This window comes from Macadamia integrifolia, chromosome 7, assembly GCF_013358625.1.
Source record: "Macadamia integrifolia cultivar HAES 741 chromosome 7, SCU_Mint_v3, whole genome shotgun sequence".
Lineage (NCBI taxonomy): Eukaryota > Viridiplantae > Streptophyta > Magnoliopsida > Proteales > Proteaceae > Macadamia > Macadamia integrifolia.
This window is the reverse complement of record NC_056563.1, coordinates 27,080,593-27,095,791: the sequence shown is the minus strand read 5'-3', so window position 1 is coordinate 27,095,791 and position 15,199 is coordinate 27,080,593. Positions and strand designations below refer to the sequence as shown.

Here is a 15,199-nt window from a genome sequence, read left to right as displayed (position 1 = left end):
CTGCTTCTTTGCTGTTTGTTTCTTCCCCCACCCCTGTTCTTAGGGTTTTGACCCGTTCCTCTCTTGGTGGCTGGCTTTCTTTGGTTTGAGTGCTATCCATCTCTTGTTTAGCCTCTTTTCTTTCTTTCTTTCTTCTTTTATTTATTTATTTATTGTCTTTAATATATTTTCCATCCACTAAAAATGGATATTAAAAACTGGACTGGAGTACTGGACATCAAACTCAAAAAGGGTCCTGGATCTACTTCTGACTGGTTTGGTTATGGGGCTTTGGGTATTTAGCCAGAACAAAAAAGAGATCATTCGACCAGTAAGTCCCATTCTCTTTTCATAACCACACGACCTGGATGATCTATTTTTGAGTTACGTTAACCTATGGAATGAATCACTTTTGCTTCTTGTGATCAAATCTCATGCGTCACCATCTCTCTCTCTCTAAAAACTGTTGCAAAGTAGTTGAGACATGAGAAAATACTTAACACTATTGCTCACGCAATAACTCCCTGCGATTGTTTACTCTCTCAGATTTCTTCTCTCCTTCTCCTCTTCCGTAAAATGACATAAGAGCCATGTTATGTAAATGATCCCTTCTCCTGCCTTAAAAATATTTGTTCACGTATGCTCTGCAACTCACCTACCACTTCAATACCCAAGTTGGTAATTGTAGTGAGTTCCCTGGCTGTATCTTCTCTATTGGAAGCTCATAACCAGTGGGAAAAATGACTTAATTACTTCTTTATTTGGTGAAGTGGGTCTTCTTTCTAGTATTGCTGAAGCTGTCCATTTCTGCCAACTAAAGTTTGTATGGGTCTCAACTTTTCTCTTTTCCTTTGTATACTTCTGTAGGTTCCTTTTTTGCTTCCCTTCAAAGTTCATATTCAATCAATTTGGTCGCAGGTAAATACAGAGAGTACTTTCCAGGAGACGAAAGGAATGGGTGGTGGAGATGCCCAACACACCGCAATTAGTAAGTTTCTTCATGCTTAGAATTAAATTTTACTAGGACTTGGGTAGAACTATCATTCAAAACTTTTCGTGAAGGAGAGGGTGCCCTAGTCCTTATAAGCTTTTATATTGGGCTACTCACATCTGATGTGGGATAGTTGCTTTCGCATAGAATCCCACCAAGACCTTCCTTTGCTCCCCATGTTATACTTGATATCCCACACGCCTTGGTGGTTTGTTAAATTCATGAGTTTGGGGATTGTGTTTTTATAAAAGTTTAGGCCACGGTAGTTTTTCATGAAGGGTTCTGGGGATTATTGCAGGAGACATGAGCTTTGTCCAAAGCCTTCTCAGACACCTTGTCGCTTTGAAAGGCTGGGATTATGGTGTCTTTTGGAAATTAGCCGAAGACCAAAGGTCGGTTTGTTGTTTACATATCCTTAAATTGAATCCAATCTCTCTCTCTCTCTCTCTCTCTCTCTCTCTCTTGTTATGACCCCCTATGATTTTTTTTCCTGGTGGCTATTTCATAGGTTTATCGACTTGATGTGTTGTTGTTGCGGTGGAACACAGAACACACAAAATGGAGGAGAAGAGCTTCTCTTTCATGTCTCTCCTATCCTTTCTTGCAGGGATTACATGTTTCAACACCCTAGAACCAAAGCTTGCGATCTTCTTGTTCAGTTGCCTTCTTCCTTGCCTTTAGACCCTGGGTACTTTTTAACTTTTGACATTCAAACAACCTACACCTCTCTCTCTCTCTCTCTCTCTCTCTCTAAAATGACCGACACAACACTAATCTGACAATTCAAATCTGTAAAACAGAATTTATGCAGACACCTTACTATCGAACCAACCCAAATGGATGAACGTTTCAAACAGTTCCAGTTCCATTTCAACTGCTTCTGACGTGAGTGTTTCCTCTTTCCCGTTGAGGTTCTACCTCGCGAAAACAATCATCCCACATTGGATGTGAGTAGCCAGAGCCATGGCGTAACAGCTTTGGTATGTCGTGGAGGGTATTGTTGGGTTCCCGGACGTGAAGATTTATATATTGAGTCCCTAACTCACACTTGGAAAAGCCCTGTGATGAATTCCATGTGTGGACAAGATTGTACTGGAATCATTCTCTTAAAAAAACCTGATCCACACTCTATAAAGGCCTACACACCATCTCACAACATTTTCTGTTTCTGCTTATTTTTACTGTCTCTGCCCTTATGCAGGGAAAGATGTGGACAAGGATTTTGATACCAGTGACTGGTGGATTAATAGAGCTGTTCGTTGCAGAACAAGTACAGAGCTTCTTCTTCTTCTTCAACTCCAATCTCTCCTTTCAATCCTCGTAATTAAAAATATAAAAAGGGTTTCCTCTCTTTTCGTGTGATTAGAATTTCACAATAAAGTAGTAATTTTTCTGTTGATATTGAGAATGATCTTTTTGTGATAACAAATAAACAAATGGGATTTAATCAAAGCCATCTCTATTACAGTTACCTGAGGATCAAGAATTCATAGATTTCGTAATGGCTCAGTGCAACTTTCCATGGGAGCAGACACCAATGCTTGATGGAGAGCTCCGTGACCCTTCCATGGCCGATGATGGTGGCTTTATTGATCATCAATCATCGAAACTATTTCATACCAATGGGTTCTCTCAAAGGGACTCCATCAACCATTTCCCTCCATTGGTTTCCCCTACAGGGATGACTGATAATTTGAATTTACCATGGGAACTCCCTTCGGAACAGATTCGCCTTTGTAGTTCTCCGATGAGCTTCTTTGGTGGAGGATCAGGGCGACAATATCCTCCACCTTCTGATAACAGACCCTGCCGGGATGATATCTTCTTTGAAGGTTCCATGGAAAATGGGTTTCAAGATATTAATGTTGCTCTACAACAGTCCTTAGGGACCAGTGCTACTGACTCACAACCACCAATTCCAGATAAGGATTCGATCGAACCTGAGACAGGTCATGCGAATTCGGTCTCAGATTGTAGTGATCAGATAGAAGAAGGTGATGAGCAGAAGGGGAGACGTCACCAATCCAAAAACCTGGACGCTGAGAGGAAGAGGAGAAAGAAGCTCAATGATAGGCTCTATTCTCTGCGTGCTCTGGTGCCGAAGATCAGCAAGGTAATGTATCACATCTCTGACACCACTTGTTGGGACCTCATCTTTAAAAGTTAGCCATTAAACAGAGGGTGCCCAAGTTTTCATATGCTTCGAAATCTATATATTCACAAATGATGTTTAATTAAAGTCACTATTTTGAATATTTATTAGATGGATAGAGCATCAATTCTGGGAGATGCAATTGAATTCGTAAAAGAGTTGCAGAAAAAAGTGAAGGATCTTCAAGATGAGCTCGAAGAGCCAATGGACGAATATGGTAACAACAATTTAGAGACATCTCATCAAAATGGTCCAAAACATGAACTCGATGAGTCCATGAACAAATCCACATTGGGGATGATTGATCATGGAACCCGATGTTCCTCTTCTGTGATGATGAATGACTCTGTAATCACAGATGACAAAGCACCAAAAATGGAGGTAAGTGCTTGAAACCAATTTTATTAGGTCTAGCTATTCAATTCCAAACTAAACAAATATTGTTGTGAAAAATTGGTAGCCACTTGTAGAAGTGACCCATATAGGTGCAAAAGAGTTCTTCCTTAGGGTCTTCTGCGAGCAAAAGCCAGGTGGGTTTGTGAAGTTGATGGAGGCCATGAATGCTATGGGCTTAGAAGTGATGAACGTCAACGTTATCACCTTTAGAAAACTGGTCTTGAACATCTTCAAAGTGGAGGCAAGATCAATCTTAATTTTCTGATCCCTTCTTTTTGTGGTAGATTTGCTTGATTGAAACCATGCATGAAAGATGATTTTGATTCTTTTAAACTGAAAGCAGAAGAGGGATGATGAGATGGTGCAAGCAGAGCATGTCAGAGAGTCGCTACTGGAGATAACTCGTAACCCAATTGGAGATTGGCCGGAGAAAGCGTAGCAGCATCAGAGAAAGGTGGCGCTGTGGAGAATCACAACCACCACCATCACCACCACCACCACCAGAGACGAAGGTGGCGCTGTGACTTTTATTTTGTTTTCCCAACCACGCTTCCTAAATTCTTATAGTAGAGACGTTAAAGAGCCAGAGGGTTTTGGCTTGAAGCGGTGTACGTGTACTAGTTTAGGTACGAGAATGAGAGTTTCCTTACTTTCTAGTCAAAGTTCCCATTAGCTGTTATTGACGGTTGAGATTTTAGATCATTAACGTGCAGAGCCCATGGATCCACCCAAGAGGGAAAAAAAAAAGTTTGACAGTCTATATGTAGAAGAGGCCCAGGCACATGTTGGTCCAAACTCCACAAGTTGGGTTGGGCCCATAAATAGGAAAAAAGGAAGAAAAAAAAAATTCCGACCTGCCGGATTCGAACCAGCGACCTAAGGATTTATCTGCTTTCAACTACAGTCCTCCGCTCTACCAACTGAGCTAAGGTCGGTTGGTATGAGAGGAGAGAAAATATATTATTATATTAAATATTATTTTAATACCTACTGCAAAATTTGTTCCAGAATTAAATTTTCGGATCATAGTTGGAAAACCAGTTATATCTCAACTCATTTTTCAGAAAAATCCTAGTGATTTGGCTTCATCACCTAAGTATATATGAAATGAAAACAAAAATTGAATGAATTATTGGATTTTGAGATTATTTCATTGCAAATATGTTCAATAATATAAATGAAATACTAATATAATGAATCGATTTGATATCATTTTTTAAAATGACTAGACTCACTAAGTTTATAAATACTCGAGTAAAAATACCTACTCTTATTGGACTCATAACTAAGCTTTGCCATTTTTTTACCTTGATTGAGTCCATATGACTCTTAACCGATTTTCCAAAATTTTGAATTAGGCTTGGGTGACTTGCCCTAATGAGAATTTAATTTTCTAACTATGGTTTCAATACCTTTTTTCAGAATTAATTTATTGGGAAGCTTTTGAGTTTGGATGTTGGAATTGATTACTTATTGGGATGGATCTCTCCAAAACTAAATAACTGGTGAGATCTATTTGACAATTTTTTTTGGTAAAGAGAATTATTTGACAATTGAAACCACCATGACCATGTAAAACCTATAGAAGCATATATTTTATAGAAGAGAAAATACTATTTGATCGAGTGGTTCTTGCGCCAATGTGGGGGCCAATGGAAACATGCATCTAGGCATCTAATAGGGGTGGCATGGGATCATCATTTTACAGCTTTTATGTCTGGCGTAGGAGGATGAGTGTGTTACTATGTAGCTTTCCTCAATAATATATGCTGGTCTATTCCACCGGCAACCCTTGTCCATTTGGAGACTTTTTTTTCTTTTTTTTTTTTTGTTGGTGTTCTATATTCATTCATCCCATCATTCCTCACCCACTAGACAACTCGCAATTTGGGAGATGTGAATGGTCAATTAGTGGGAATTTTCACAGTTAATTTTGACATATCTGACTCTACACGTGAACAAATAACATAACGAGTATAAAAAGACCTTGAATCATGGAAATAATATATGTCCATGGCCTCATGTTAATTTTTGTGAGCCTCCTTTATTGTGTCCTAGATAGTGCATGGATTCCCCATGACATCATTTGGCTTGCAAAGACTAGAGTGTAAAAAACCTAGATGGTCGTGTACAGTTTCATAGAAGTCAGAATTGAGATTTAATTGAAGAGCTAAGTAAGGAGTAATTATGGACCCAAAACAAGTTTCAGGTGTAGCTTAAGACGTGGCTCCACGGGCTTTTGAATCGGATATGGAAAAAGTTACGTACTGGATACCTCAGACCCGGATACGCTTCATCTTTATGTGTATCTCCGACCCGTTACCGACTTACCGTGCACGCATTACCATTCATCCTAAACTAAAACTCCCGTCATCGTCGTTCCCTACATTCTTACTGGTATTTCAACTTCACTTTCTTTTCTTTTTTTTTTTTTCTCTCTCTCTGTCAACTTCCACGTCAAGGAACGAAATTTTCTTTTATCTAAATTTCTCTCCTAGATAAGCATTAAGGAGGAGAGAAAACTAGTCTAGTCACTACTGGTCCGACCAGCAAACCCCATAGTTAACCGTACCAACACTGATTCAAGGGACACTGCTCCTTGAACTTTGGCTGCTAAACCAGCAAATCGGCATATTACGGAAGAGCCCGCCTACCTGTTGTTGGAAATACACTAGAAAGATTCAAAATTTAGAAACTATGTATGGGATGCTTCAGGTCATTTTGTTTGCGTGTATGACTCCTTCCCTCTCTCATTTCTTTATTTATTTATTGGGAATAATGATTATCTTACCCCCATGAAAGATAGAAATGTCCAACTCATTAATGCTTCAACGTGCATTTTCATTGACCTTAGACTGGTGCAAAGGCCACGCTATGGAACATAAAAACTCTTCTTCATATTTCTTATAGAAAAAAAGTTTTATGTGAAACTAATGTGACTCGTGGGGCGAGATGTTCAGTTTACCTCCCATGAAATGAAAAAATATATTTATTGAAGCTTCCTCTATGTTTCCAATAACTAAAAAACTTAAAAATCAAAGCATATGCTACATTTCAGATCACCCTACGCTGATTGGCCTTCTCCCAGCTTACTGTCCCCGTCCCCGTCCCCGTCCCCGTCCCCCTCTTTCCCCTATGAAAAAAAAAAGATTTGAAACTTTGACTATTTTACTTCTATTCAGATAGATGGCTATCCACCCACCCCTTTGAGTGTGGAGGAAATCTCCACTAGAAGTGAAACCCACATGGTTAAAAATGAGAAAGAATGCCTCAGAGAGAACCCACATGCCACAATGGTGGTGTGAGAATTCAGAGAACCATCCCACACTCCTTTGGGGAATTTATTTATTTATTTAATTTTTTTTTTTTTAAAGAGTTAAAGACCAACAAGAGCCGCAACCCGCAAGCAAAAGTTCAATGCGGGACCCATGGAAGAATATAACGTGGCAGTATCATAGAAAGCCACTTGGATTGATTAAAAATTAACCACCAATATAGATCTCTAGGGAAATGCCAACTGTACAACGACTTCTCAAATTTCGGTGCATAAATCTTGGAATGTTACTCATAAGACGGTCTTATCCCAGTCGTCTCTTCTTTTTAGTTCTCCCCAAGGCACAAGCTAAGACTAGCTCTCAGATGAGAGAGAAATAAGCGTAGAGGACTCCATTACTTCCTTGCCTTGCCTGCTTGAAGGGTTAAAAGTAGTTGGTTGGTGTTCTCTTCAGTTCTGATAATTTCTTCCTTCTCTCCACCTTTGTTTAATTACATCTCTCAGCTAAAAAGGATTATATATGTGGCCCAAGCTGAAATCTTCTCTAACAGGGACAGGTGAAATTCTTCTACAATCTGATCCTGCTTTTTATGTTTTCCTTGATCTGTTCTTTTCATCTTAAGAAGAACACAAAAAATTTAGCGTTTTGAATCTACGAGGTGGAAGCTGATTTTTTTATTGTCGGTTTTGTCTTCCTCAGGTGAATATTCCAGAGAACAAGTTAGTAGCGTGCGCAACAAGTTAAACGTTAATGAGGAATACACGGAAGCCTTCAGAACCAATTCTTACAAAGAAATAAGGAGCAAAGTTCAGCAAGGCCAGCCCAGAAGAACATCAAATCTCTGCGATCACGTCCTGGAACCTCGGCAAGAGGTCCTAATGGACATGATCGAGAGTTCTTGCTCTGGAACCGATCACAAACTCTGTTTCCTTCTCATGGACTACTTCGAATGCAGCTTAGAAGCATTCAAGATTTGTGGTTTCCTTCTCCAGAACATAGATCAAACGCGTATAGATTATTCCAAGATTCAAAAAATCATCTATTTATCAAAAAGTTTAGAAATAAACAATTGCAGCAACGATCAATGTGGAATCATATTCCGGGAGCTATCTTCGTTTGCGAAGCTTGCAAATCCTCTCCCAAGCTCGAGCCTGGTTCAATTCCATTTAATCCACAATAAATATGAACTGATTCTTCACCAATTAACAGTGACACGTGAAAAGATCAAGAGGAGAGAGAAATTGATTCGTTTCTGCAAGAAGCTTGGAGGAATTAGCCTCGTCATAACTTGCACAACGCTTACATTGGCGACACTGATCCTGGCGGCTCACACAATCGTCGGCATTGCGGCGTCGCCGGCTGTAATCACTGTTTCATTGGGGTTTTTGAAGAGAAAGATGAAGTCAATTCGAATGGCGATCAACGCGAGTGTGCTTTACAGAGTAGGAGCACAGCTTGATGCAGCAGCGAGAGGGGTTTTTATATTGAACAGGGATTTTGACACGATGAATCGAATAGTGATAAGGTTGCAGGACGAGATAGATCACGGGAAGGAGATTGCTAAGATATGTGTGAGGAGCCAAAATAAGGAGATGTTAATGGAGATAGTGAGAGAGTTTAAGATGAATGAGTCTGGTTTCTTGGAGCAGCTAGAAGAGCTGGAGGAGCATGTGTATTTGTGTTTTCTTACCATTAATAGAGCTAGAAGACTTATTTTACAGGAAATAATGGTGCACCCACAAGGAAACGGTTGATTGTTTGTGGTGATGATATATGGCATTCCCACAAGGGAAAAGCGACAACAATTCTTTCATTTATTTTTTGATGAAATTCATTTAATTTGTATTATGCAACTTAATAAGGTGAACTGTTTCCCAATAATGAATTGAGATTTTTATTTTATGAGATCATTATCACTATGATCAACTTGAATGATATATTTATGTTTTTTAGGTGAAACAATTTAGATGATCTAACTATGTAGTGGTGAAAATGCCCTCAATCCATCACTGTTCGGATTGAAAGCGAGGGAGGATTTTTTATAATTGATGAGTTGCCTACTTGCTTGTCAATATAAATTCAAGCAGCCTTTAAGATTTTGGATCTCTTTCAAGGTGGCCTCGGCAAATAATAGGCTATCATCGACGAACAATAGATGAGTAAGAGGGGCTGATCGGTTCCTCACTTTCATACCTTTAATAATTCCCAATGATTCAGCATGGCTGAGGATGGAGCTAAGGGCCTGTGAGCACAAGACAAATAGAGCGGGGTAGAGGGGATCACCTGCCTAATGCCTCTAGTAGGAGAGATAGAACCATGCACCGCGCCGTGAATGAGGAGGTTGCACAGACTACTAAAGTAATCTTGCACACAGTATTAGGGATGGTTTCCACTTCACCGGAGTAAATGGGTCCAGGGAAATTATTCGGTTTTCTTTGTTGCATCGTTGGGTTCAATTCGACTAACAGAAAAAGAATAAATAAATAAAGTTTAAAACGTGTGTATTTTATAAAAATTTTAATCACGTATTTTTTTAAATCTAAAGGTTTAAAATGCGTAATATTTTTTTATCCGAAATTAATTGGTCAGGGACAAAGGCAGACTGTGCCGGCGAAATGATGGAATCGAGGGAGTGCTTAAGGCGAGACGCGATAAGCTTAGTGATCACTTTAGTGAGGACGTTGCATAAGCTAATTGGCCTGAAGTGATCTACCGTTTCTGGCTGATCAACTTTATGGATAAGGCATGTAGCATTGGGAGCAGAAGGCAAGTGACCATCTCGAAACACCTCTTGAACACAGGTTATGCAACGTCCCAGTAGCATTGGAAGAATGCTGGGGGGAGACCGTCTGGGCTGGGCGATTTCAGCGGGTACATAGCAAAGAGTGCAGCTTTGACCTCTACCTCAGGAATTCGGCATGACTCTTCATTCATCTGATTTGAAACCACTGGACAAATAGTTTGGAGGATAAATTGGAGAGATTCATCATTAATTGGTTCAGAAGAAAAAAAATGGAACCAAATCTGCTCAATATCTCCCTGAAAAATTCCGATTCCCAACTAGACCAATTCCCATTAGCAAGTTGGAGTTTCAAGATCTTGTTGCGGTTACGATGCTGCATCATCGCCGTATGGAAGAATTTGGTGTTTTTATCCTCACCAGATGACCATAGGATTCTAGATTTTTGCTGCCAGAGGAGCTCCTCCCTTTGAAGTTCTAATTTCAGCAACTTCAAAACCTCTAAGACTCAGTTTTGATAAGTGATTGAGATATCATCTTGGAGATGCTCAAGTTCATGGAGATAATTCTCAATTTTCCTGTGGACATTTCCAAATACTTTCTTGTTCCAAGTAGTGAAGCTCTTCTTACAATTGGCAGTTTTTTGAAACAATTTGGTAGATTCTAATCCAAAAGAAGGGATATTCCAAGCTTGGGTGGCAACCTTCTGACAATCCGGATGGGTGAACCACATGGATTCGAACCAAAAAGGATGGGTTCCAGATGATCGACCACCTTCAGTGTCCACAATCAAAGGAAAGTGATCTGACCCAATAATAGACCGAATGGTGACTGCGGTCTCAGAGAAAGAGGTTCGCTAGGCCTAGTTCGCGAGTACCCTGTCCAACTTGATTCTAATATTTGCGCAACCTTTTCTGTTGTTATTCCAAGTGAAGGAGGGGCCTTGCGATTTAATATCCATGAGGCGACATGAATCAACAAAAGTCCGAAAGATGCCCATATCCCTGTTGAATTTGGAACAACCTCCCAATTTTTCATGCCAAGCTAGATAGAAATTGAAGTCACCTATGCAGACCCACTCCTCGAAACGATTATATCTGAAAGCTGAAATATCATTCCATATCTGTTGTCTACAAGATTTCACTGGATTTCCATATACATAGGTCAATAAAAAAAAGTAGGGGAAGAAGAGGAGTTCAGCATCAACAAAATTCTGGTTAGCGGTCAAAACAGTAATATCCACATTATTATTCCATAAAATGCTAAGCCCACCAGAGGACCCCAAGGATCGATTGAGAAAGAGGAATGAAAGTGCAGAAGACGGCCAATGCAAGCGATTTTGGTGCTGTTGCTCTTGGTCTCCATGAGAAACACAATATTAGGGTGGCTGGCTTTTGATAAGTGCTGTAGTGAACGAAAAGTCAAGGAACTCCCCAATCCTTGACAATTCCAGTTGATAATCTTCATTGATCCACCCGGGGCCGATTTCCCCCAACCACCAAAGGGCCATCCTCTAAAAAATACTCGTTCAGGGATGGATTATCAGAAGTTGTCGTAGCCTTACGCTCTTGCTGTCCCTGCTTGGGGCGTTTGCTTTTAGGCCAAGAAGTGTAGCTCTCAGAAATATTTAGGTCTCGGGTGTAAGGTGTAGAGGCGTTACAGACCTGTTTGTGTCTTTGATGGGGTAGTGGGGAGGGAGGGGTGAGGTTGAGAGTCACTGGAGGAGTGGGTCTTTGAATGTTAAGTGAAGGGAGCTCACTGGTTGGGGAGTGGGAGGCAGAGGTGGGTCGTGGCATATGAGCAGTGGCATTTGGGGTTGTTACGATGATGGGAGGGGTAGCTGATGATTGTTGAACTGATGTAGGAGGGTTGGGCTGAGTTGAGCATTGATCTGTGTTTGGAAAGAGTTGAGGGAAAACATCCGTGGATATCAGGTCGATATCAAAATTGGAAACACCCGATAAAAGAGGGAGGAGGGCTAACATTGAGTTTGCGGAGTCGGGATAGAGATGTAAATAGGAGTTGATGGCTGCAAGAAGGGATATGGATGACTCTTGGAGAGAGGGTTTCGTGGTGTGTGGAAGGTTCGACTGGGTGGATGAGGTGTGTGCCATCATAGACGGATGATTGAAGGGGCCAATTATTGGACCGTTGGGGGGATGTGGGATAAGGGTGGCAAGCATGTTTGGTCGGTGACGGAAGGTAGAATTACATAACTGCATTTGTACGTGTCTAGTAGAAGAAAGGTGGTCATATTGCCTACGTGGAGACGTGCACTCAGACGGTTGCATGTGTATGCATGAGGCTGCTGATGTGGCCACAGTGTGGTCGCCCTCGCTCTCTTTGGGATAGGTTTGTCGACTGCTGGAAAAGGTAGGTGCCGCCGCCGACTGGAAACCTACTTTCAAGAAGGCAAGTTTCTCGGGTAAGGCTGTGGGAGCTTTCTCTATCAGCCGAGGTTTAGGAATCGATGCTTTCAGAGTAGTGTCAAAGAGAGCAGAAGGGAACAGGGGGTAGGTTAGAGCCTTCAGGTATTGGTGACCCTGTTGATGCTGCCTCTGTGCCAAGAAAAAAGATTCACACCTTATGATCTCATGGCCGACCAGGCCACAGTGATAGCAAAATATGGGGAGGCATTTGTATTGGACAGTGATCGGAATCTCCCGTCCATTTCTGCGTCGCACTTGAAGAGATTTCTTCAAGGGAAGTCTTATGTCGATGGTGATGCGACAACGAAGAAAATCTCTAGAGAGAGCCATGCTTGAGTTCTGGATTAGCGTAGTTAGAATCGGGGTCCCGATCTTCCTTGTGAGTTGCAGACCAACTTCGGCTTTGAGGAGTTCTTTGGGGATGCCATGGAGTTGGACCCAGAAAGTGAGGTCGTGAAAGTTCCATATGCCTTCTAGATTCCACCGGGTAAGAACTAGGGCATTTCCTGAAACCGTCCATGGTCCTCCTTCGAGAACATTCTGGACATCCAATTCGTGGTTGAAGTGGAAGATAAAAAGGTGGGATTCCAAAGCAATAATCTCAACACCGTGGAGGAGATGCCATGCCAGAACAAGGGCTTCTTTCACCGCCAGGATACGGTATGATTTACCAGCAAGAATCGAACCTACCAAGGTGAGGCTTGCCTGAGCATCTAGCTACTCTTCCAGTTCCTCATTGAGCAGAATGGAGTCTCCTTCGTCATTAGGTGGAGGGTCCGGTGAAGGGGGTGGAGGGAAGCTATGTGGGTTATTCTGAGCCCTGGAAGATTCACCCCGCATTGTTGAGAGAGACAGGACCTGGCCGAATGAGGGTGGTGCACAACAGCAATGGGGAAAACACGCACAGAGGTGGAAGGAGAAAAACACGCTCATAGGCGGGGATTTAGAAGGTTTAGAACCATCTTTGTTTCCAGGCATTTTTTTTTTTTAAGATAAAAAACCATTTTTAAACTGAGCTGCCCAGACTCTAAGCCCTTTTAAATACATAATACCGCACATTCTCATTTTAACTATGGCTCTAAGCCTCTGACTTAGAATTCGAACTGCTTTAGCCTCCACCTTCTTCCTAGAGTTTTTCCCAAACCGAATTTGATAACCAGAGATTGCCCTAGATAAAAATGTCAAAAGTTTATCCTTATTTTGTTTAAAATTGGTTAGTAGCACCAGAACAGATCAAAATATCATTGAAGTTGTATCACAATGTGTTGATGTAATTTTACAATAACAATCAACTTAGCCTTATCGTTATCCCAACTTAATGAGATCGACTACATGGATACATACAAAATAAAATTGAAAAAATCCAAACAGGAGTGGAAGGAGGGAAAGATGAGAAAAGAATTATAAGAGTAAGAGAGAAGAGTCACAATCCAGAAGTTTGGAAAATCTCAGCTAAATAAGATTGGCTACATAGATCCTTGCTCTCCAAAGGGTACTATTAGGTCATAGTGGGGACAAGACCATGATTATGCATGTCATTCCTCACCACTTCGTCTATTGTCATTTTAGATGTGTCCCTAACTCTTTTGACTCCTTCACTCTAGATTTGATCGCTCCTCCTTATTGGCATTGAATATGAGTACATGACTATACCACCTCAAACTGATGATGTAATTTTAATTTCTCTTAATGAATAAAGTTTTCTTGTCATATTTTAAAAAAAAAAAAAAAAAAAAAAAAAAAAAAAATCTATATGGCCCTGACTTCCAAATAGGCATTTGAGCAATATAATAGTAGTAAATAAAAACCTTTCCTTCTTTTTTGTTTTCCGAGAGGAAACTCAAAAAAAATGCACGTCCACCATAAGGCATGCCGCCGGCTTTACAAGTGGATGCCTTTTATCAGTCTGGTCTGGATTTGCACTTCAATTCAAATCGTCTAGGAAGCTTTGTTTCGCAGATTTTCTCTTGTAGTTCAAGAGCCTAAGGGCCCGTTTGTTTAGAGGGGAGTTGTGGGGTGGGATTGTTGGGGCGGGATTGTTTTTGCACTTTTTCAAAAAATAACAATTCCAAAGGTGTTTGTTTGCTTAGGGGCGGAAAAGTGAGCCAACAACCCACTTTTCTTGTCGGCCCAGGTGGCAGGCAACTTCTCCCACCCCAAGCCTTCTCAAAGTCCTTTGAAATTGATAGGACTCTTGCGGGATTTCTTCCGTCTCTCTCTCTCTCTCTCTCTCCTTCCTTCCTTCCTTCCTTCCTTCCTTCCTCCCTCCCTATCTCTATCTTTTTCAGCGATATCTCTTGATGAAAGTTTACTATCGCGGACGTTGAGATATATCGAAAAGAGGGATTCCTTCTCTCTCCCTCCGATTCTCTCTTCTTCATCTTCTACCTACTGTATCCAACATAGGTTTCACAAGAGTTAACAAAAAAAAAAAAAAAAAAAAAAAAAAAAAAAAAGAAAAGAAAAGATCAAGATCATCCTCGTCCAATCCCCCCCTCAGGATGGATCCTCATTTTCTTTAGTGGATCAATTTGTTTGCTTCTACTGCTGATTCTGATCTTAATGGAGATAGACTAAAACATTGACATATGTTTTAGTCTGACCATTATTGGAATGTGATAATTACCTTAGCTCTAGTGTTTAAAAAATCGGAATCTATCGATTGCATCGTTTGTGACCCATCCTGATTCCCCCCTCTAAAATTCGAACTAACCTCTTCATACAATTATTCTAGGGTTCCAAGTGGATTCTGGCAGCTTCCATACTGATTCTGAACTATTTTCGGTTAATCTGGATCAGAATTAGAAGGAACTGAACCAGGGGTGATTCTGGCTTTTAAAACCCTTCCTAGCACTTGAAGCATTAAAAAAAAAAGTAAAGTGTAAAGGAGAAGAAAAGTAAGCAACAAAGTCGCCGGTAGAGGACTTCTTTGGGTTTCTCTACCCCTGCCGTCAGTAGAGATGGTGGAGGAGTAGTGAATCTACACCAACGGTGCCAGAATTTGTAGATGTTATTTCTTTGCTCCATCGTCTTCTTTTCTTTCTCTTCTCTCTCTCTCTCCTCCTAGCTCCCACCCCATCACACCCAACCAAACATGATGGGTGGGATGTTACAGTAATTTCACCACATCTTTACTTTCTTGTCTTTAATCTCACTAACATGTGGATTCCATACTGACAACACTCCCACCCCCTCCCCTCCCTCCCCTCCCCTCCCAACAAATGGGCCTAATTGTTC

The 15,199-nt window shown here is 40.9% G+C and overlaps 2 protein-coding genes and 1 non-coding gene across 3 annotated transcripts; 2 read left to right on the top strand and 1 right to left on the bottom strand.

The window, feature by feature from the left end:
- Window positions 1-564: 564 nt before the first annotated feature.
- On the top strand, window positions 565-4,174 carry LOC122084069 (transcription factor ABORTED MICROSPORES-like). The gene is made up of 10 exons (XM_042652103.1): window positions 565-802; window positions 898-967; window positions 1,269-1,362; window positions 1,479-1,658; window positions 1,771-1,855; window positions 2,172-2,240; window positions 2,439-3,083; window positions 3,234-3,503; window positions 3,583-3,759; window positions 3,862-4,174. Exons 2-10 carry the CDS (start codon window positions 934-936, stop codon window positions 3,955-3,957), a joined length of 1,650 nt encoding a protein of 549 aa, XP_042508037.1. The 5' UTR covers window positions 565-802; window positions 898-933; the 3' UTR covers window positions 3,958-4,174.
- Window positions 4,175-4,366: 192 nt separating this feature from the next.
- Window positions 4,367-4,453, bottom strand: TRNAY-GUA. Its single transcript is given in 2 exon segments — window positions 4,367-4,402; window positions 4,417-4,453. It is a non-coding gene; the product is annotated as a tRNA-Tyr (tRNA).
- Window positions 4,454-7,312: 2,859 nt separating this feature from the next.
- LOC122084863 (UPF0496 protein At1g20180-like) lies at window positions 7,313-8,547 on the top strand. The gene is made up of 2 exons (XM_042653284.1): window positions 7,313-7,349; window positions 7,493-8,547. The coding sequence occupies exons 1-2, from the start codon at window positions 7,313-7,315 to the stop codon at window positions 8,545-8,547; spliced, it is 1,092 nt and encodes a 363-aa protein (XP_042509218.1).
- Window positions 8,548-15,199: the final 6,652 nt, after the last annotated feature.

Bases quoted from the DNA above. Each gene is read 5' to 3' on its own strand.
- LOC122084069 (XM_042652103.1), top strand. From the start codon at position 934: ATGGGTGGTGGAGATGCCCAACACACCGCAATTA. The intron at 968-1,268 runs GTAAGTTTCTTC...GGATTATTGCAG, and splicing joins TGCCCAACACACCGCAATTA to GAGACATGAGCTTTGTCCAA. The intron at 1,659-1,770 runs GTACTTTTTAAC...TCTGTAAAACAG, and splicing joins TCCTTGCCTTTAGACCCTGG to AATTTATGCAGACACCTTAC.
- LOC122084863 (XM_042653284.1), top strand. From the start codon at position 7,313: ATGTGGCCCAAGCTGAAATCTTCTCTAACAGGGACAG. The intron at 7,350-7,492 runs GTGAAATTCTTC...TGTCTTCCTCAG, and splicing joins ATCTTCTCTAACAGGGACAG to GTGAATATTCCAGAGAACAA.